Source organism: Puma concolor, chromosome C1 (genome assembly GCF_028749965.1).
Source record: "Puma concolor isolate L17-30 chromosome C1, mPumCon1.1.hap2, whole genome shotgun sequence".
NCBI lineage: Eukaryota > Metazoa > Chordata > Mammalia > Carnivora > Felidae > Puma > Puma concolor.
The window spans coordinates 204909343-204931619 of record NC_141674.1 but is presented as its reverse complement, the minus strand read 5'-3'; the positions used below and the strand labels follow the sequence as shown (position 1 = coordinate 204931619).

General features: G+C 56.6%; 1 protein-coding gene across 9 annotated transcripts in view; it reads right to left on the bottom strand.

Annotated features, from left to right (window-relative positions):
* Positions 1 to 22277, bottom strand: part of SPEG (striated muscle enriched protein kinase) — a 56882-nt gene that overhangs the window by 18007 nt on the left and 16598 nt on the right. For 8 of the 9 annotated variants that reach the window (XM_086719717.1, XM_086719709.1, XM_086719710.1 and 5 more), the window contains 14 exons: positions 21915 to 22058; positions 21425 to 21607; positions 12027 to 12202; positions 11702 to 11790; positions 10625 to 10800; positions 7844 to 8104; positions 6658 to 6816; positions 6362 to 6551; positions 6035 to 6258; positions 3436 to 3555; positions 3112 to 3216; positions 2300 to 2506; positions 1774 to 1897; positions 1481 to 1656 (listed from right to left, as the gene is read on the bottom strand). In XM_086719717.1, the coding sequence (XP_086575843.1) occupies positions 1481 to 1656; positions 1774 to 1897; positions 2300 to 2506; positions 3112 to 3216; positions 3436 to 3555; positions 6035 to 6258; positions 6362 to 6551; positions 6658 to 6816; positions 7844 to 8104; positions 10625 to 10800; positions 11702 to 11790; positions 12027 to 12202; positions 21425 to 21607; positions 21915 to 22058 (2334 nt within the window). The remainder of the gene's footprint in view (positions 1 to 1480; positions 1657 to 1773; positions 1898 to 2299; positions 2507 to 3111; positions 3217 to 3435; positions 3556 to 6034; positions 6259 to 6361; positions 6552 to 6657; positions 6817 to 7843; positions 8105 to 10624; positions 10801 to 11701; positions 11791 to 12026; positions 12203 to 21424; positions 21608 to 21914; positions 22059 to 22277) is intronic. The other variant, XM_086719715.1, reaches the window with a different exon arrangement.

Sequence of the window (22277 nt, the reverse complement as noted above, 5' to 3'; positions counted from 1 at the left end):
ACAGGGGCACAGGGCAGGGACCACCACCCATCACAGGCACCCAGTCTGACTTTGTAGAGATAAAAGGGGGGCACCCTGGGAGTGAATAAGACCCTACCGTGGGGCAGATATGGAGGAAGGAGGCAATTCCACTTGCCCTGCCTGGGGGCTGGGGGGTGGTGGGCACAGTGGGAGGGGCATGAAGATCCAAGCCCCAGGCCTGTTCTAGTCCCAGCTAACTGGAACACAGTCACTGTCCCAGCCTTGCTGGGCTGCAGGGCTCTCAGTGGCCAGGGCTTCCCAAACCCTAAGGCTCTTCCTCTATCTGGGAAGAAAAATGAGCCCTATAGATGGTACGCTCAAGGAGCAAAGTGGCAGCTGAGTAGGAAGTGTTGGGGCGGGGGGGGGGGGGGGGCGGGTGGAGAAGCTGGGCAAGGGAGGAAACACAAAAAAGGGACACGGGGACCCAGATGATCGGTGCCCATCCCCCATCCATATCAGGGCCAGCAGGGCTCCCTCACTTCTTCCTCACACACCCTACGGCCACTTCTCTTCCACGCTCAAGATCCCTTCCCACCCCTCGGGGAATCTGGTTTCTCGTCCAGAGGTGGTGGGGGGTTATTCCGTGAAGGTCAAAGGACTGGAAGGTTTCAAGTGAACTTGAACAATTTTTTTAAAGCACCAGCAAATGTACATTTATCCAGATATGATTGCCTGTGCTAACTAAAATGTCACTTTCTTTGCCTTTGGTTGGAATTGTATCTACTCAGCAGGTAACACTGTTTAGCTCATGCTGATCTGAAGTTCTGAGTGGCGGGTACATATGCCTAGAGTTAATTAACAAACCGGAAAACAAGACAATTACTACTTAACGCATGCCACCGGTTGAGAGCCTACATCTTTAAAGGAGAAATTATAAAAAGGGTCCTCACTGCAAAGGCTGGCAGGGTCTGTCAAATAGACCAGTGCAAAAGGGCAGCCAGGGTCCCCAGAGCTGAGAGTCTGCTAATCAAATGTGCTCGCTTGGGCTTTTTTCTTTTTGAAATTAAACTTGGTCCCCTTACACTTGTTACATTTGAGGTGCTATTTCCTGTTGTGTTTAACACGGGAGCCAGGAGTTGGCCCTGGCGTTGGGCATCCAGGCTTGAATCCCAGCTCCTGTCCTTATCAAGTTGTGTGACCTTGGGCCTGTTACTTAGCATACTCTCCAAGCCTCAGTTTTCCCATCTGTCAAATGAGGATAATAACCAGTCCCATATCGCAGGGCTAACGTAAATATTCCATGAGGTGATACACGGAAGGTATCTGGCACTGAGCCTGGCACATACTAGGTGCTCAATAAATATCTTATTCGTACTATCACTGTTATTTCTACTAGCATTCGTATTATTACAGCCATTAGATGGCCAGGCCTGACAGGAGGGTATATGCACCTGGGGGCATAAGGCAAGGACCATGGGCCTGACAGGGAGGGAAGGGAAGGAAGCATCCTGTCACCCACCTGCCAGCTCCAGGGTGACTGAGCAGGCCTGTGTGCCGTGGCGGTTGCGGGCAGTGCAGGTGAGGGGCCCCACGTCTCGGCGGCTCACCCGGCAGATGCGAAGACAGTACTGGTCATCATCCGGCTGGCTCAGCTCGTACACACCTGCCCGTGCCTCTAGGAGAGCCCCTCGGCAGCTAAGAGACACGACAGGGAGGTCACCCAGCATCCGGGCACAGGGTGGGGGTCAGGCCAGGATGGCCAGAGCTGGACGGCCACATGTGGGGAATGAGGCATGCAAGGCAGGGCCCCACCTTCTCCAGACGACCTGGGCCTCCACATGGTTGAAGGTGACCGTGACACTGGTGGGCTGTCCCTCCACCACATACACGATGTCCGGCTTGTCCAACACAGCGGGCGCCTCCTCGAGTGGTGGGCCTGGACGGAGAAGAGCACGAGCTGGTGCTGGGCTTAATACCAGGTCCTTAGTGTCCTGTATGCTCTTAACCACCCGCCAACCACCATGGGAGCTCCGTGTTTACAGATGAGGAAGCTGAGGTTCAGAGAGGTTCAGCTATCTGTCTAGGGCACATAGCCAGGAAGTAGCAGAGTGGGGAATTTGCCCCGAGCTTGTCTGACTCCAGAGCCTCAGCCTTGCCCACTGTGCATGCAGCTTTCAGGAGGAAAACGTGCTCGGACTGGTCAAGGTTGCCCCCAGCCGTGCTATTCCCACCATAGCTAGAATGTCTAGATCAGCCCTTGAGCCTCCACCACGAAGACCCAGTTCCCTGGCCCAGCAGCCCCAACCACCCCCACCCCCATAGAAGTACCCAGGCTCACCGTGCTCCAGCAGCTGCACAGGCTCAGAGGGGGGTGAGGGCTTGCTGCTGCTCTTGATGGTGGTGCTGAGGACCCGGAAGATGTGCTGGACCCCCTTACGCAGCCCCATGGCTGCCCACCCGGGCTCCCGCAGGCCCGTGGCCAGCACTGTCCACTGGTCTGAGCCCAGAACCTGGTGCTGCACGGTGTAGGTCAGGGCGTCTGGGTCTAGTGGGGAAGTAGCTGCTAGAGGTGGGCATTGCTGGGACACCCCCTGTCCCCCCACCCCCATTCAGCTGGCTCAGGACCCAGAAACTCATCATTAGTCTGCTCTAAGGACCTGCCTCAGTTTCTCCTGTTGCTTCTGCCTACCTCCCATCTGCTCTTTCCACCCTGGCCAGCCATGCTCAGGGCCAACCAGGTGCCAGGCATGGGGTCCAGTTGTAGGCATGGAGGGAGTTTAACTCATATCCCAATTTCTTGCTACAACCTGAGATGGAGAAACTGAGGTACAGAGCAGGGAGAAGTCATATGCACAGGGAAGGGGAGGCTATTCCCAGGATCGTGACCCAAACACCCAGTCCCTCTGAGAAAGGGAATGTGGAGGCCCCCTTTGTGGCCTCCCCTGATGCGGACCCAGGGCTTTATCCACCTTGGAGAGGAGACAGGCATAGCAGCTCCTGGCCATGTTCCGAGTCCCCTGCTCTGTCCTACCCTCCACTGGTACACCTCTCTGGGTCCTGCCTCCCCATCCTGGCTCCCTGGGTGCCCCTGCCTGGGTGCCTCTGCCCACATTCCATCCCCACCCCACAGCCCTGTGCAGCCTGACCCACCAATAGCCATGTCCAGACTCCTGGGGGGGTTCCATGTGAGCGTGATCATCTTCCCAGTCACAGCCACCACCTGCGGGGCGCCATCTGGGGGGCCTGGAACCACATCTGAAAGCCAGAGGTCAGAGGTCTGCTGGGTCTTTTAGGGCCCAATGGCTCCGCAGGATCACCAAGCCTCAGGACAGTGGGATGGAGACCAGAGGCACAGCCACAGGGCCAAGGGCAAGGCCAAGTGGCTCCAAAGGGCATAAAGGGAAGGGAGGCCCCTCCCTCACCTAGGCCTCTGTGTAGGCAGAAGCCAGCTGACCGAGAAAGTGCCTGCCTTACCTGTGACATAGAGGTGGGCATAGCACGCAGCTTTGCCCAGCTTGTTGGCGATGACACTCTTGTAGACGCCGGCATGTTGAGGTCCCACAGCAGGGAACACCAAGCGGTGGACATCCCTGTCTGGGGGGTGGGCAGGGAGACAATGACACTGAGCCTGAGTGAGGAGGTTTGGAGGGCCGGACCCATGCCACCACAGGCCTGGCCCTTTACCCTCACCCACTGAGGGAGCAGCGAGGGGGCAAGAGGGGGGCGGACAGCAAGAAGCACGTCCACCCTGCAGCAAACCCGAAGTCCAGGCTGCCAAGCCTACGCCTGCAGCCCTAGCCCCTCTTGGCTGTCCCTCCAGTGACTTCTCATCTTTCTCCCACACTGATTCACCCTCTGTGAGTTCCTACCCCGCTAACTACCCTTCATTTCTGCACCTCTGGCGGTCACACCTGGGCATCAAAGTGCTGACAGGTTTCATTCCTAGGGCCCCTCCCTCAGTCCCCTCTTCATCCCGCATGGCCACTGCTGGTCCCGTCTGCAGCACGGCACCCAAAAAAGCCCTCCACTGGCACAGTCCACACTCTACCAATGGCATTGCATGCTACCTCCCGACCTGGAAACCTTGACGGCACCTACCGCACTCAACGTACCTACTAGCATCCAAAGCCCTCAGCCCAAACACCCACCCGGCCATGTCTCCCTCTCTTCCTCCAACCCTGACAAGCCATCAGGTCCCTGAACAAGCCCCAGGAGTTCCATCTCCAGGTTTTTGCTCACGAAATTCCTCCCTTCTGGAATACTCTTCCCTTACTTAAGGCCTTCTCCTTCAAGACACAGATCAAGTGAATGCCAGCCTGGGAAGCCTTCTCTGTACCCCCATCCCTGACTCCCTCCCCGGGGTGCCCGGCACTGCTGTGGGTAGTTCCTCCTCTTTACTTACATGTGTCGTGGCTCCTTAAAGACAGGGCTAACTTGTCCTGTCAGGCCCAGTACCCGACGCCTTACACACAGTAAGTGCCAAAGATGTTAGATTATAAATTATAATAAGAGTTGTCTGTTCTGTGCCCAGTCTATGCCAGCTACTTGACATGTACTTTTTTCCATAATCCTTTCAACAACCCTGCAAGATGATGCTCATTTTACCAATGAGATCAGAGACATTAATGGACTTGTCCAAGGTGACCCAGCTAATGAGTGATGGAACCATGGCTTGAAGTTGCTTCCCTCTGATTCTGATCCTCCTTTTCTACACTGTGATCCCTGAATGATGATAAGGAGGCCATCTCAGGCGGGGGTGTGAAGGGGAAGAGGCCTGCACTATCCTCCTTCACGTCAAGGCCATCCCCAAACACCCCTCCCCTCTCTTAGTGGTTATCGCCACGTGAAACACTCACCCATTCATTTATCTCTGCTGACACTATTTATAAAGGAAGAGAGACCAAGGGCTGCCGCTGACCCCAGATACAGACAGAGGCTGAGATGCCAGCTCAGATCCCAAGAGACACCCACCGGGGCCTCAAGCAGAATGAGAGACAGGAAGCCTGTGGGCTGAACAGACAGCCCGAGGAGGGGGCTGTGAGGACAAGGGTCACAGCCACAGTGATGGCACTGGACAGTGGGGTAGGGGAGTGGGGCACAGGTGACAGGGGGCATCCTGGTTAGGAGGTGGGTGCCAGGGTCAGATGGTGTTTTTCTGCCTTTGGGCAAGTCCCTGTCCTTCTGTAAGCCTCAGTTTCCCTGCCTGCAAACCGGGATAATAGTACCTGCCTTATAGGCCCTTGATGATGTCAGGCCTTCAGCACTCAGGGCCTGGGACTCACAGAGTGCTCAAGAAAGATAAGTTCTGTCATGTCGCAGCGGTAAGAGGCACCCTCCACGGTCGCAGCATGGGCTGTCTGATGGGGTTAGATAAATCTTTTCCCATGAGACTCAGATCCTTTCCAGGATGGAAATGAGATACCGCCGAGAGAAATATCTGAGGCGGAAAGGACACGGTCCCAGATACGTTCCTCTGTATTTCTCCCCTGGCTCCTTTTCTTTATTTGGTATTGTTAACAACCCTGGCCAAGCATCCTTTTGGAGCCAGACGCTGCCCACACTGGCCTTTTCACTGAAATTTCTCCAGGAAGGTGTGAGCAACACTGCTTTATGAACAAGGATAATAATGGCAACGACAAAAACAATAGCAATAATAATATTTTTAACATTTACTGACCACTGGCTATTTACCAGGCCCCGCTCTGAGTGCTTTATATGTATTAACTTATTTAAAGCTCATAACAAGCTTTTATAGATAAGGAAACTGAGGCACAGAGAGGTTCCGTAACCTTGCCCACAGTCCTGCAGCTGGTCAGCAGCAAGTTGTAGGGCCTGTCCAGCAAGTGTTAAGGGGGCCACCCCAGGCGCAGAGCGGTGATCCAGCAGGTGGCGCCGTGCAACTCAAGGAAGGAGGCCATGACCTCCTAGCGCCTGCGCACTCCCCTCCCCGGCAGCGCCCCATCCCTGGGCAGGCTAGAAAGGGAAGGCTCAAGGGCAGGGAGAAGGTGAAGGTACTGTGTGTGCAGAGGGTGCCAGAGGGGACACTCCCCAGGGTCCCTCCGTAGACACATACACTGTGTCATGCGCCGGTCATCACTGCTCTGGATGCGGTGGCCATTGTGGAACCAGCTGATGGTGGGGTAGGGCAGGCCGGTCACCTGGCACTCCAGCATGGCCTCCTTGGCCAGTCCCACCTCCAGGTCCTGCAGTGGCCGCAGGAAGTCGGGCATAGACAGCCGCTCCAGCTCGCCCTGCTCCGGCTCCTCGGGGATAGAGGGCATCTTCTCCAGCTTTGAGCTGTAAGAACAACATAGCTGCCCAGATGCCCAGAGCAGCCCCTCCCACCACGGGCCGAGGCTACACAGAGGCAGCCCTGGGAGCCCCGGGCACGCCACGGTACCTGGGGCCGGTGGCAGCCGTCCGAGGCTCCTCCACGTAGAGCTGGGCCGAGCACTGGGCCTGGCCGTGGGCGTTGGTAGCGCTGACGGCGTACAGCCCCTCGTCCTCACTGCCCACATGAGCGATGTGCAGAGAGTGCAGACCTCCTTCCTGCCGCAGCCGCAAGTTCTCGCTCTCCTCCACCTGGTGGCCTGGGGGAGGGAGGGGCGGGCATGCAGAGCAGGCTCAGTGGGGGCCCCCCAGCCGGCCCTCTGGCCCTCAGGAGGCGCCCAACATCTGCAGGGTGGAGGGCCATACCAAAATGAGTCCAGGTAACGGCAGGGGGCGGAGTGCCGCTGATCTTGCAGTCGAAGCGGGCCGCCCGGCCCTCCAGCACCTCCACGTCCTCCAGCAGCCGAGTGAACAGGGGCGCCAATGAGGGCCGCACCGTCAGCCGGGCACTACAGGTCAGCTCATCTAGTGGCGGGGGGGAGGTCAGCACTGGGGCAGGGAAGGCCACGGAGTCCCAGGAACCCCAACCCACAGGTCCTGCCCTCATATGCCAGGCAGGAAAGGGGAGCTGGGCCAGGAGCTGGAGCCTGGGCAGAGCCCAGCAAGGTCTCCAGACACCAGAATGAGGTAGTAGGCAAGACCCAAAGACCTGGCCTTCTCAGGAGGGTGGAGGTTGGCGAGGGTGGGCGGCAGGCTGCCACGGTGGTTGGGGAAGCAGCAGGAGCCCCTCGTCACCGCCCCTGCCCACTCAGGACGAAGCTCCGCTCAGCTCCAGGAGAGGGGCCTGGAAGCCAAACCTCGATCCTCCCCCACACCTTTCACCTCCCCTCGGAACTGTCCTCTGGGCCTGGGCTGTGCCTCCACTCCTCCCACCCATCCCAGACCCCGTGAAGCTAGCCCACAAGGAATCTTCTGGGGGAAATAACAGCCCCTTATGCCAACTGGATCCTTTCCTGCTTTACAAAGACTTCCAGCGTCACCTAAGGGGCTCATCACCACAAGCTGGTGAGGTGTCATCTCTGCTCTTCCAATGAGGACAGAGACCAGGTCAGAGATGTCATTAATAATAATAATGGGTGACATTTATCAGGTGCCACCCTTTGCCAGCCTTGTGCTGTACTTTGTTCTTTACACATGTTATCTCATTAATCTGACCTATTCCCCTACAAGATAGCGAGTCTCGTGATCTCGTTTTACAGATAGTCTAAAGCTCAGAGAGATGTAGTAACTTGTCCGAAGTCACGTGGCAGTGCGTGGCAGGGCCAGAATTGGAACCCAAGTCCGGATGGTTCTGCTACACCTCAGCAGACTGGTTCTCTACGGGAACAGCAGCTGACACTGACACAGAAGGCCCTCTGTGCCAGGCGCTACTCCGAGTGTTGAGGCAGGTGTACCGCATGATCTTACTTTGCGCCCAGCTCCTACACTTCCGGTCCCCTCCCACCAGCTCTGGGGTGCCCATGGCAGCCCTCGGGTCTGAGCGGGCAGTTACCTTTGGCCGTGCTGAGCTTGCAGGTGTAGACACCACTGTCGTCCTCGTGCACAGACGTGAGCAGCAGCTTGCATTTCCGGCCATCGAAATGCATCTTGCATTTGAGCAGTGCGGGCTGCAGCAGGCGGCCTCGGCAGAGCCAGTCTACCTCCACGTCAGCAGGACCTGCCACCAGGCACTCAAACAGCGCCATCTCCCCGGCCCCCACGTCCACGTCCTGCAGGGGGGCCAGCACGGCCAAGGACCGGCTTTCAGGATGTGCTGGGGGGAAAGCGGCCACAGGGGGGCACGCGAGGAATAGAGACACACGGGGTGAGGGAGAGACACACACACACACACACACACACGCACACACACAAAGAGACAGACAGATACAGAGAGAGAGATGCATTTTGTTCCTTTGGAGACAGGGAAAGCCCGCCCACCCGGCCAGGACAGCAAGGAACTCCAGGGCCTGCCTTCAGGATGGCAAGCTGGGCCAGGGAAGGTGGACTCAGGGGAAGTGGGAAGGAATCAAGGGCAGGGAAACTGAGAGGGCCACGTAGGGGCAGAGACGGCGGCGGAAAAAAAAAAAAAAAACACAGCACACCAGCTGGGTACAAACTGGACTTTATTTGAGCTAAGAAACAACTTTTTCCAAATATCTCCACACCCATTACAGCAGGCCCTCACTCTTTCGCCAAGCCTGGCTAACACCCTCATTTCCAGACAGAGCGTCCCAGGCCCTGACAGTGAAAAGGGGAGCCCCAAATGAGCCCTAAACCTGCCCAGAGCAGGACTTGGTCAGGCCTCCTCATCAGCATAGGGCCTGAGGCCTCTGGCTTTTAGTCTCTTGTGAAATAGAAAGTGTTGTGCCATTTGAAACCCACTTCTGGAATGGTCAGTGCACTGCCCCCCACTTCATGAGCCTCTTGTCAACAGCCTCCTGCCCTCCTAGGCCCCTCCATCCTGCAGAGGCTATGCCCTGGCCTGTCCCGCTCTGCCTCACCCCACACCAGCTCAGAGGCATCCTTCCCTGACTGTCACAGACACACAGACAGACAAACGGAGAGACAGACAGGGCCTGTAGCAGCGGTAGCACATGCGCTTGCTGGGTGCTCCCCTGCAGGGAGAAGTTGGGGGGGGTGTCTTGATACCCCTCATGGCTGCCCCTTCCTGGCACTCAGTCCATGTGGGGGCTGCCCAGCCATATGTCCACTTGGGGAAGAAGGGTCCCTAGGGGCCCATGGGCTACCCCAGGATGCTGCATAAGGTGGAGAGGGGAGGGAATGGGAAGCTGGGACAGGGTCCAGGCCGGCGGGCCGGCAGGGTCTGTGGGCAGGAGGCAGTGAAACACAGCGAGGTCCGAGAGGTGCCTGAGACAGGGGCGCGGCTCGGAGGGTAGCGGGGGGAGCGCAGTCGGCCCCCTGAGCTCACTCGCCTGTGTACAGACAAAAACCTCAGTCAGCAAGCGGCAGGTTAGTGCAGCACACGCACACACGCACGCACGCACAGGCACGCACACCACGCAGACCTGGCTAGGGCCCCTCTACGTGGAGACCTGCCTCTAAAACTGCCAGGGCACGCTGCCACTTTCAGTTCCCTCCAAGATCGGCCTTGGGATGGGGGGATTGGCAGCCAGCCAGAGGCCGGGCAGAGCCCGCAGAGCTCTCTGGGGTTCCTGGGTGGGCAGAAGCTGTGGGCAACTAGGGAAAAGGCATCAGGGGTACCCAAAGCCCAGGGGATGTCAGGAGGAATCCCAAAGAGAGAGAAGCACTGAGACATGGGTTAAGACAGAGAAGCAAGGCAGAGCCAGACCCTGGAGGGGAAGGAACTGGCCAGGGAATGGGAGCAGGGAGAGCTGAAGAATTCAGAGACCAAGGAGTGGCAGCTCCAAGAACAAGAGGCATAGGGCAGGTAACTGAGATAGGGAGGGCCCCGCGAAGGTGATGGTGACTGTTAGGGTCTAAGCTCCAGCAGGGGCTGGTGGTATCCAGAAGCTCGCCCTACCAGGAAGGGAGGGATGATGGCTGAGTGCAGAACTAAGGAAGGGTTCCCAGCCAAGAGCTGCCCACAGAGAAAGGTGAGTAGAAGGCAAGGTTGACAGCCAGCCCTTGGGAGGAACACCACCAGCCCCCCAAGGGCAGCCTGGCTAAGGCCTGCCTGCTATCCCCATTGCCTGAAAGGCCCCCTGCCCTCATGCCCCAACTCTGGGGGCCCAGGCCTCTCCACATTCCATGGCCCTGCTCACCCTCACAGCCCTGGGGTCCCTGGCAATGCTTCAAGCCCAAGTCACCCCAAGGGCCCCTCGGAACGGGTCCAGCTATCAGACTCTCCCCACTGCAACCTCCAACCACAATAGCTTCTGCACAGCAATGGGATGGGTAGGAGGGCAAAGGGGCAGGGAGGGGGTTTGTGAGGGAGAGGCCTGGAAAGGGCAAGGTGACCAAAGCTTGGAAGAGTGTGTGGAGAGGACAGCTGGTGGCAGGAAGTAGGGTCTCTCTCTGGCTAGTATCAGGGAGCAGGTGCGACTAAGCATAGGGAAGGCAGTACTGCATAGTAGACTAAGCACTGAACAACTTGCCAGGTGGCCTTGAGCAAGTCACTTCCCCTCTCTGGGCCTCAGTTTACGCAACTGCAATATAAGCAACAAATTACAGGATTTTATAAGGCCCTTTCTGTTCTGGCGTCCTCTAACTGAGGTTGTGTGAAAGTTGGCATCTGAGCAGGGAAGAGGCTGGGGATGGGGGGGGCCAGGGCCGGCGGGCAGGGTGGGTTTTATGGAGAGCGTGAGGCACTCACCTCTGACCTCCAGGCGGGCCTCACACTGCCGGGCGCCATACTCATTAACCGCTTTGCAAGTGTAGAAGCCAGCGTCGGCCCGCTCAGCCGCCAGGATCCGCAGCCGGCACAGCCCGCCCTCTGCCTCCTCCGCGAAGCGCCGCTGGTCTGGGCGCACCGGCTGCCGGTTTCTCAGCCTGTCAGAAGGACAGGAACTCAGTCTAGGGGCCCAGGTCCTGACTTGCCTGCACCAGGAAGTGGGGCTGCAGAGCCAAGCAGGCTCCTCCACCCCCCACCCCGTCTTTGGTCCACTTGTCAGATCTGTCTCACTGACCATGGGTTAACCCTTGGGTTAACAGGGCCAAGTTTTCACCGTGACTCTGAGATCCTCCCCCACCCCCAGGAACTTCCAGAACTCCTCTGCCCACCTGAATCTTAACCTTCCTTGGAACCTAACTACACTCTTCAGTTCTTGGAAGCTCTGAAATGTCTTCGTGTCTTATTTTTTTTATTATTTGTAACCAACAGATAGCTTTCTCACTTCCCAAAAGGGCTAAGAAATAACTTACGATGTTAAAAAATCACAGGGGACCAGACAATCAATTACAGATGAAAACTAGAATCCAAATAATAAGAATCTAAGCGATTCTTCTGAGTAATCAAAGTTCTACGCACCCAGGAGGAAGCAGTGCAGCTGAGGCCCACATTTAACCCTGGGCTCTGCCAGCTCAGATACAAACTGTTATGCCCAGGCCTAGCGCAGGTCTGGGAGCAGAGCAGGCCTTGAAAATCACCCCGCTGTCACCTGATGGGGGTGGGCATGGGCAGCCTTCTCCAAGAGACGACTCCTGCCCATTCATCCCCAACTGGACAGACAGGAGATCTTTTGTTACCCAAACCCTACCCCAGAAGAAGCCCTGAATGAGCCTGAACAAAGGCGTGTTAAGGGAGTGGCACCACTGGACCCGGGATAGACCCCTGGGCAGATCACAGGGAAGTCCACAAAGGGTCCACTCCCCTCAACCCAAAGCCAGGCCTCCCAGGGCCAAGGCTGGAATGGGGGAAGCTGGCCCGTGGTGGCCAGTGGCTGCTACTCACCAGGAAACCACCGGCTTGGGCTCCCCCTGGACACGGATGCTCATGGTGACATCTTGGCCTTCTCTTACTGACTGGTCCATAAGTGAGACCTGAAGGGGGGGGACCCCAAAGTGTCAGGGGAGACATTCAGGACCCAGATGTGGCCTGGGGGCCAGAGGATTCTGGGACAGAAACCTCTTCCACACTAGGCTGACAGAGGCTGGCTCCAGGTAAGAAGGGTTAATGGGGCCAAGCAATAGGCCTTGCTAAAACCTGGTGTGGCCCCAAGAACAAAGGCACACATGAAGGAATGAGGTTGCCCGGGGGCTGGCCGTAGTGGTCTGACCTTGAAAGTGGGGGGTGCCTTGGAGCCAGTGTCAGAGGAACGGCGGTTCTGGCTGGGACTGAGCTTCATAGCGGGGGTTCCGGGCCAAGTCTCCCCAGGCTCTGGAAACTCCTCTGGGGGACTCAGGTATTCCTCATCAGAGGTGATGGGGCTGCTGAAAGGTGATGTGGACCCTCCTGGAAAAGAGACAGAAGAGAGACAGTGGCACAGAAAGAGACACCGGGGGGGAAGAAGGGTCAGAGAGAATGACAGAGCTGGCTAGATCAGCCCCAGATCAAGGGCCTGATAAGGTCTGGAATGTCCCGCAAAGCCCAGGACATAGGCCAGTCCTGCCCTGATTTCACTTCATGGGGTTCCTACTTGCTTGCTGCATGACCTTGCTCAGGTGTTTCCTGTCCCTGAGCCCATGAATCCTTCTCTGCCACAGACTCTCCTAACACTGACGCTGCTGACCCTCCTGGGGGGGAGAACCATAGGCAATAGCCTGGGACAAGGCATTCAGGCACCAGAGGGGCTGCCGTCTGGGCCCGAAAGGAGGCTTAGAATTCCACTGGAGCAGAGAACCCACATTCCTGGCATGGAACTGCAGGTTCCTAATGCAGATGGTCCCCAGAGTGGTACAGCCAGGGACCCGTTTCTTGGGTGAGCTGGGCCTGGTGCAGAGGAACACACACCTCAGACAAGCCCCATCCGGACAGTGCCAGGGCCAATGAGGCGGCACTGTCCAGCCTGCCCTTCCCCCTCTCCCTTCTCAGCTTCCTGCCCCAAATACCCCAGGGGCACCTGTTGGCCCCAGCCCTAGAGCATGGACCCCAAAACTCTCAGGGGATGGAAAAGCAGTTTGAGTGATCCACAGAGAAGGGCAGCTGAGACCGGGAGAGGAGGGGGGCACGAGTGTCTGCTTTGGGGGAGGGGTGTCCCCAGGGCCCTGACGCCCTCTCCTGCAACTGGCCAGGGGCCCAGCCTCACTGAGCTGGCTCCTATCCGACTACCAAATACAGACATGAATCCACCACAGCCCCCTGGCCCCTCCTCCTGGTTCCCCCACCCCAAGCCCCTGTGGCCCAGCCCCCCCACAGGGCCGCACCCCAACTCACCCGAGACTCTGCACACAGACCCCAGGCTGTGCCTGTCCTGAAGGCTCTGCCCTGGCACCAGGCCCTCCTGCTGCCTGCCCACTGCCCACCCCACCCAGCTCCCCAGGGAGCAAGATCCCAGCCTGCCTAGCCCCACTCACTCAGAGGCTCTACACCCGAGGGCCTGGGGGAGGGGAAGGAGCCCGAGGAGGGGAAGGAGGAGGTGGGGGCTGGCAGGGCAGGGACAGGCTCGGTGGCAGGCAGGCAGCTGGCTGGGAAGGTGGTGCCTGCTAAGACCACAAGCAGTGCGGGCCCTGGAGTGGAGGGGGAGGAGAGGGGAGGGGCAGAGCGCAGCCAGGCTGGATTTAGCCACCCTGCTCATTCCCAAGCAGCAGGACCTGCCTTTTCTCTCTTTACAGTTTCTAGACCCTGACAAGAGCAAAGCCCCCTCGGTGGTACCTTGACTCAAAGTGCGGGGGTCTCAGTCCCCAGGGAAAGATGGGGGTGCTATCTTCACTGCAGCACCTAAGATGCTTGCCCTGACCCGTTCACTTTGACATACCCACCAGATGAGGGGCCGATGGCAAGTGGCCCCTATGATGCCCCTTGTTCCCCACGTGGGAATGTGCTGACAAGCTTCAAATCCTGGAGCCAGGCCATACCCTGTTTTTTCTGGTGCTGAGAATCAGGGAACTGTCAGGACCTTCAGCCTCTTCCCAGAAATACCCTCCTCAACCTGAGGGGGCCCAGAATACCACCTCTGCCTCCACACTACTGCCATGGCAGGTTTGGCCCTGTACCACCCAGGGGCACCGGGCCTGCACTCACCCCTCTTCCTTCAGGCTCTATCAGGGGTACCTGTTGGCAACTGTCCCTCACCCTGTCAGCTCTACCAGGACCAACAGTCACGAGGCAGGGGCTGCTTCCCCCGTAATGCCCCACAACTAGCATCCTTCTGTACCAGGGCTGGGGAAAGGGCTTGGAGATCAGCAGCAGAACAGGGGAGCTGTTGAGAAGTCATATGTCCTTTTCCTTCCTCCTATCACTACCCACCCCCCCCCCAACCCAGGGCCACATTCCCAAGCCATGACCTGTGTTTCCCAGCACTGCCAGTGAAGAAGGAGGAGGGGACTGGCAGAGGAGGGGGGCCCACCATTCAGGTTGGCTCTCTTGAGGTGGGGGTGGGGAGGCAAGTCGGAATGGCATTTAGAGAACATCTGCCCGGGCCTTGGCCACCAGCTGATGCTGAGACCACAGGCATGGGCCCTGAAAGCGGGAGCCCCCTCCTCTCTGTGGTGCCTGGTGACCTCCAAGGTCACCTCGAGATTGGATGGCGCTGCAGGCGCTCAGGGGCCCAAGAAGGGAGAGCAGAGACTTAAAGCAGATTGGCAAGGTTTGCAGGGAGCCTCAGAGACCCCTGGTGGTGGCTTGGGGGAACTGCACCCTGAGGGCATCCAGCAACCAGGTGAATCAAGGTCCTGAGGCCGCCCGGAGACACTGAGCAAGGATCTGTCTCCAGCTCCCAGAACCTCTGGGGTTCCACACCAGGCTCTGGTGCCACCCCACTTCTTACTGATCCCACCACCCAGACCATCTTTGTAGCCAGTCCTGCTCCACCCACAAGCCTGGCTCTCACGGTGGGAAACATTCTTATACCAGCCAGGAAGTGGGTATAACCTAATATGCACATATTGGTTAGGTGCTGCCCCTACACACCCCACCACCCCAAAACATGCCGACTCTGTGCACACGTGTGGCCTTTCAACACTGCTCCCAGGCCAGACTCACTTGATGAAAATACCACTGTGAGGGAGCCTCCCCAGACCCGTGCATCCAGCTCAATACTGGTCCCAACATCCCTTGAGATGTTCTAAGGATAAATATAGTCACAGTCACCTACATGAAAGGCCTTCTACACCAGGGCTTTTCAGCCACCCACATCAGGACCACCTGGGAGCCTGTTTAATCTATAAATTCCTGGGTCTTACTCTGAAGAATTAGATGTCCTAAAATGGGGGTCAGGAAAATACATTTTAAAAAAGCACACCAGGTGATTCTTATGCACATGAAAGTTTAGGGACCCCTGTGATCTTCATGGAAGAACAACCCTGAGAGGTGAGCTCACCTCACTTGGCCACTTATCAGGGCAGGGATCTGAAAAGCCCAAGTGCTTCCCACAGGACCACCTGGCCTCCCACCTTGAGCAAGGTTCCTGACTCTACAGCAGTGGTTCTCAAAGTTCACGGGGCATCAGGATGGAGCTTAAACCACAGATTGCTGAGCCCCAGCCCCAGAGTTTCTTTTTTTTTTTTAAGTTTATTTATTTATTTGGAGAGAGAGAGCATGCATGGCACGTGCATGTGCATGCCAGCCGGGGAAAGCAGAGAGAGAGAGAGAGAGAACCCCAAGCAGGCTCTTTGCTGTCAGCACAGAGCTCAATGCGGGGCTCAAACTCACACACTGTGAGATCGTGACCTGAGCTGAAATCAAGAGTCTGACGCTTAACTGACTGAGCCACCCAGGTGCCCCACCCCCAGAGTTTCTAAGGGAGGGGGTATGCTAATGTGCGTCTCTACCATATTCCCAGGGTGATGCGGATGCTGCTGGTCTGGGGACCACACTGTAAAGACCGCTGCTCCATGGTTTCTTCTGCCATCCCAACCTCCATGCTTAGGCAGATCTTCGTTAGTACCCTTTGCAGATGCATGTCCCGCCCAGCCTCTGTGTGTCACCCAGGCTGTTCCAGGGACTGGGAAAGTCACATGGATCTTGATTCCCCCCCACACTACTACCTCCCATGCAATCCCTGTGGTCCTCATAGCCCCAGACTAGCCAGGAGGGCCTCCAGGTGTGGCTACGATAGCTGAGAAGTGGACAAAGCATGGTCATGATTTCAGGAGCCTTCTGCCTGATAAGGGTGACAACTGAGACACATACACAACTAGTCTAGTGAGAAGGAATAAGGTGGCAAGAAAAGGGCAGATCAGAGCCATGGGAGTGCAGAGAGCAGATTACTCTGGACTCAGGGAAGACAGGGTAACTGAGGGAAGGGGTATTATTGGAATTATGAATTTGGTTGAGGGGCGCCGGGGTGGCTCAGTCAGTTAAGCATCCGACTTTGGCTCAGATCATGATCTCACGGTTCACGAGTTCTAGCCCTGCATTGGACTCTGCTGTCAGCACAGAGCCTGTTTCGGATCCTCTGTCCTTCTCTCTCTGCCCCTTCCTCAGTCGCTTTCTCAAAAACAAATAAACATTAAAAAAAAAAAAAGTTTGGTTGAAGAAGGAAAAAGGGGGAAAGTCTTTCCTGAGGAGGAAACTGTGTGAGCAAATATTCGGAGAAAAAAAGGACATGCAGACCACTGCAGCTCAACTTGCTTACAAAACTGGGTAAAAACAAAAGGAGTAAGACCCGACCACGTTAGAGTAGGTGCCTCTCTCAGCCTCTCAGAGGCCTCCAGCCACCTTGGGGTCATCCTCGGGGCCAGATGGCAGAGGCCAGCTTCCGGGGAGTGGCCTTCACTCTCAAGGCAAAGGGCACCTCCCTCGAGGTTTCCGAGGGAGGGCATGACATGTGGGACTTAACAAACACTCAAACATGGCCCAGCCATTATTCGTAGTCCGTTCTCCACGGGCACTGTCTCAGTGGGCTCCTCCAGAGGTGATGCCTTTAAATGTCTGCTGTGGTCAGGCCACCATGGAAGACAGAGAGGCTGAGGGAAAAGGAGGATACAGGCCAGCCTGCCTCTGGGAAGGCACAGGTGCTGTCATGGGTACCGCCCCTTCCAAAGCAGAAGAGCAGCGCTGAGGTTTCTGTTTTGGTTTGCAAGGGACAAGGAGCAGAGAGAACTGGGGCACCTGGGTGGCTCAGTCGGCTAAGCATCTGACTTCGGCTCACGTCATGATCTTGTAGTTTGTGAGTTCGAGCTCCGTGTCAGGCTCTGTGCTGACAGCCCTGAGCCTGGAGCCTGCTTCGGATTCTGAGTCTCCCTTTCTCTCTACCCCTTCCCCGCTCATGCTCTTCTCTCTCTCAAAAATAAATAAACGTTAAATTTTTTTTTTTTTTTTAAAAGGGGGCAGAGAGAATTTCACACGGTCAGCCTGACCTCACCGTAGAAACAGTTAATTCCCTACGTGTGACTATTTGGGGTTGCTCTGTGTTAGACAGAGGGTCGGCACTCATGGCAGACTAAGTCCCCATTCTTCTCATGGGCTGAGTGTGACAGCCCCCACTCTGAGGAAGCAGCCCTGGGCAGACACCCATCACGGCCAACCTGCTCCTGGTAGACAGGAGTGGGGAGGAAGGGTTGAGTCTGGCCAAGGGACCACACTGCTTTTTTAGATGCTATCCAACCCCCCTTCAAAGATGGACAATGGGGTCACATGGCATTCCAAGATCCCCTCCATCGGCAGCCTCTGCCTTCACAGGGGAGATGTCATAACTCCGCAGCAGCCCTGGCCAGGAGAAGGGGTAGGAGCAGACACTGTTGCCTTTCCTTTTGTCCTCATGACCCGCTATAGCCAAACTCTATTCTGTTGCGACAGTGTCAATCATATGGTGGGACCAGAATGAGCCCTGAAAAGCCATATCCTCTGGCCCAAATGTCCTTATCTACATTCTCATCCCCACAGAGCCTCATAAATCTTACCAAGTAAATAGCCCAGTAGATATAAGGACCCTCACCTTACAGATGAGGAAACTGTGGGCAGACAAGGAAACATGAAGAGGCCAAGGCCTCAGCTGGAAAATGCTAGAACCTTGGGCTCAAATACACAAGACCTGTGCTTGGGGGAGGATGAAAGGAAGCAGAATGGAGCCCCCATGTCCCCTTTTGTCCTGACTAGCACCCAAAGGGCCTCCTGTCAGAGCCTGAGGTGCTGGACCACAGCCACAGCAGAGATGGGGAGACAAGAGAGGAAGGAGAGAACCCCCCCATCTGACCCACCCACAGAGGGCATCAGCAGTCTCTGACCCCCCCCCCCCAACCCGGTATGAGCTCATGAGCACAATTCTACCTTCACCTTGAACCTGTTCAGAGTAGCAGGGAAGGGGATGGTAAGGAGTGTAGGCTTGGGAGATCCAGGGACAGGGCTTCAAAGCATGACCAGCCCCCAACTGACCGTCTGCTCCTAGAGCTGAGCACCCCAACATGGAGGGCACTAGCCACCTGAGGCTACTTATATGTATATTAATTTAAATGAAAAGAAAAATCACTTCCTTGGTCACACTAGACACATTTCAAGGGCTCAACAGCCACATGTAGCTAGTGGCCACCATACTGGATGGTGCACATATAAAACATTTCCATCACCACAGAAAGTTCTATTGATCAGCATTTCTCCAGAGCAATTTGCTCAAGTTTTCCAAGTCTCAGCTTCCTCATGTGTAATGTGGGCATAATAATAGAACCTACCTCCCGGGACAAGAGTAAATGTGATAAGCCAATCAACACAGGCCCTGGTACACATGAAGCACTGACTAGAAGCTAACTCCTTGTTCTTTTCATTTGCTATCCACCTAAGCTTATTTCCATCACCCCAGATCACCTGTTGCTTACAACATTCCTAGGTAGATTGCAGGTACTCAGTAAAGGCTGCTGGCCTAGCGCTAGCTCCACGTCACTTCATTCTCCTTGTTTCTGTCTTCCTATCTATCAAATGGGAACATCGCCACCTATCGTGTACCTCTCCAAGGGGTATATACGGTGCAGTGTAGCTCAAGTAAGAGAGGAGATGTGAAAAGACACTCTCCAAACACACAAAAAACTGTTCAGAGAGATGTAGAACTTGGCACCCAGCTGGTACTCAATAGATGCTTGTGTGACAGATGCAGGCAGCTGAGAATGCTTCACTTCAGGTAAGCATACTTCTCACACTCCCCAACCACCCGCCGCAATACACACACGCCCTCGGGAGAACGACTGTGGTCTCAGCAGTACCCAGTGGGCTGGGGCAGGCTGGAAGGGACATGGGGCCGGGGTGGGGCTGCCGGAGTGGAAGAGAACCAGACCCTGCCCCTCAAACCACAGCACTCGGGCAACTACATTGCCCAGTTACCCATTCCCTAATTCCCATGGTTCCCAACCGGGAACTGAGATCTGTGGGCTCTCCAGAACAGGCCCTTTTGGGGTGGGCATGCCAAGAGGGCACTGCACAGTCAGTCCTGGTTGCCAGGGTCCTGGGGTGGGTGGTTAAGGAACGAGAAAGGGAGATGGTTCCAGGAGGCCGCTTCCTACCAGACACTACGCACCCCCTCCCTGGGCGGGCTCCCACCGCCCTGCAGGCAGCCACACTGCCAGGCTGCCTGACACTCTTCCTTAGCCCCACCCCCTCACTGCACACAGTCCAGGCCCGGGACCCCGCCCTGGCCAAACGTCGTGCCACCCCATCGTTCCAGCCACTCTGTTGCTCTCCAGGTCCACTGGCCCTTGTCCAACCACTCTGGACCAAACAGTGCCTTGTAGGGGAAGAAAGTCTGCTTCTGCCAAGGGAGTCCTGGGGCCGAGTCAGCATGACTTACGGGGGCTGCTCTCTGGGGGCAAAGACACTGACTAGTGGCTGACTAATGAGATGAAGCTTTTCTGACTCCCCATGGCGGGGGGTGAGCAGACAGATGCCACCATAGGCTGAGGACCCAAAAACTGGGAAATATAGAGGGGCTGGGGCTGCGCGCCTGGCAAGAGCAGGGGAGGAGGCCCCAGGGCACAGATAGTCTGGAGAATGGTCAGAAAAGGAAAAGGCAGCTTTCTGGAGGCTCGTGGAGACCTGACCTCCTGTGCACAACGGCACCCCTTAATAACGCTAACAGTTAATGTTTGTCTACAGCTTTACAGTTCATAAAGCTCATTCACACATTTACTTTTGTTCGTGAAGATGGTATAATTATCTCTGGTTTACAAATGTGGAAACCAAAGCACAGGAAGGTTCAGTGCAACAAACACAGAGCTCCCAGTCAAGTGCTGACAGCTGCCTTGCCCCAAGCCTCTTTCCCAACCTTAAAAGGCTCCCAAATGGCCACAAGCCAGTAGCGGGGCACCCCCCACCCCCTTACCAGATCTCAGCCCAAGCCAGGTATTGACCAGAGTCCTGGAGCCAGCCCCAGGCCCCCTGAGGAGAGTTGGGAGCTGAGTCAGAAGCCAGATCCCAGAGGTGATGGAAGGCCGGAAACGTGCCATGGAGGGCCGGGCATGATTCAGCGTGGTGGGAGGGGTGAGGAGAGAGATTAAACATGGGCTCCTGGGAGGGGTGTGTATGCTAAGGCAGACGAAGACCTGCTGGTCTGCAAAGCCAGACAGGTGCAAACAAAAGGATCTAATGCAGGACTGGGGCTCAGGGCAGATCCCACCAAAATCATCGTTATGGTGAAAAGTGCGGGAGCCCCGGGACCACAGCAAGACAGGCTCTGTAATCCTGTCTCCTGTCGAGCTGAGTGAAAGAAAGGGACAGAACAGCGTGTGCTGTCCCCCCTCCAGGCATGCCCAGCCCCTCCTGCTGCCGCTGTAAATCTGCCTCTCAATCCAGCATCCCATAACACTGACTGACTGCTCTGCTCCATGTTCTAGGACCTGGGTTCCTCTGCCCTGCAGTGTCCTCCAACCTAGGTCCTCTGATCAAGCTTGGTGACCCAATGGCAACATCCTTGAGGATGGAGTCTGTGTCTTTCCTTTCTACCCAGCCTCACCTACCCCTCCCCCACTGCCCAGGATCAGCACACCATTGGGCCCATCAACCTGAATGAGTAGAACTAACCACACACACTGACGCCAGGCTGGCCCTGCCCCGAACCTGAAAGAAACCGGGCTTACACCCAAAGGAAGTAGTCCAACACCAAGTGAGGGCTTTTGTAAATATAGAAAACAAAGCAGCCAGAGCCACAGCCATCTCCAGAACAGTGCTCTCAGCTGCCCCCTCTTTAGGGCTTTGGGTTCAACAGGAGCGAGGGAGTGGGGAAGGGTCTACTTTTTACTTCAGACCTCAGAAGGCTCCTGATGGCTTTTAAGCCCTCTGAGCTGGGAGGTTCTTCTTCTCTGAGACTCAAGGATAAGTTGCTTTCCCCACAGGACCATTTTCAGGGAAATGCCACCGGAGGATGGCATTTAGAGGATACGTAAAGACAAATTTCAATGACTTCATGAATTGGCCAGCCTGGTGTGTGCCTTTGGGATTGCGGCCCCCGCTCTGAGGCTGGGCCACTTAGAATGCTTCCACCAGAGCAGGTGACATCTAAGAACAGACTGTGCACGCTGGTCGAGAACCTGAGCTCTGGGCTGGGAGTGGGAAGGGTCACGGCTCATCCCGCCCGGGGCCCCACAGGCTCCCTACCAGGTCTCACGGCCAGCGCGGCAGCACAGCGGGCCTGACCCAGCTCGTTGGTGGCGGTGGCTGTGTAACTCCCGGCATCGGCCGCCCGGGCCTCCCGGAGCAGCAAGGTATGCCGCTCTCCTTCAGCCCGGATGAGAAGGCGGCCATCGCTGCGCAACGCAGACCCATCCTTCTGCCAGGACACTGTGAGGAAGGAGCGGAGTGACTGGATGCCATGGCCCACAGTAGTCCACTGGAGCAAATCTCCCCTCACCCCACACAGAGCCCAAACCCTAGGGAATCCTGAGGACTGCCCCCTCACTCACAGAAGCCCAGGCCTGCCCTCTCTCCTCCCAGGGGGTTCTGGGAAAACTCCCCTAACACACACACAGGAGTCCAGCCAGCCCCATGGGGCAGATGTGCCTCCTCCCCTTCCCCTCCCTCCGAGGACTGACGGGGGACCTCCCGCTCCCTGTCTCAACCTTAGCCTGGCCCCAGCCCTGGAGCTCACCTTGGGGCGGGGGGTTGGCAGTGATGATACACTTGAGCAGTACATCTGCCCCTGGAGCCGCTACCACATTCTGCAGAGGGATCTCAAACACAGGGGCCTCCAGGGGCTCTTCTCCAGCGGACACATATGAGTCATCTGAAGACTCTGCCGGAGACATGGGTGACGAGGTAAGGGGACAGGGTCCCTGTGGGGATGACTCAGGGGGACAGGGGATCGTGACAGCCTTGTATCTTAGAAAGCCAAACCCAGAGAGAAGGGCTTCCAGAAGGTGGGGTTTGGGGAACAAGGGCTCTCACTCCTGAATGTCCTGAAACAGGGAGGAAAAGACAGAAGAGAGGTTCTCAAACAGGACAGGGCAGCCAG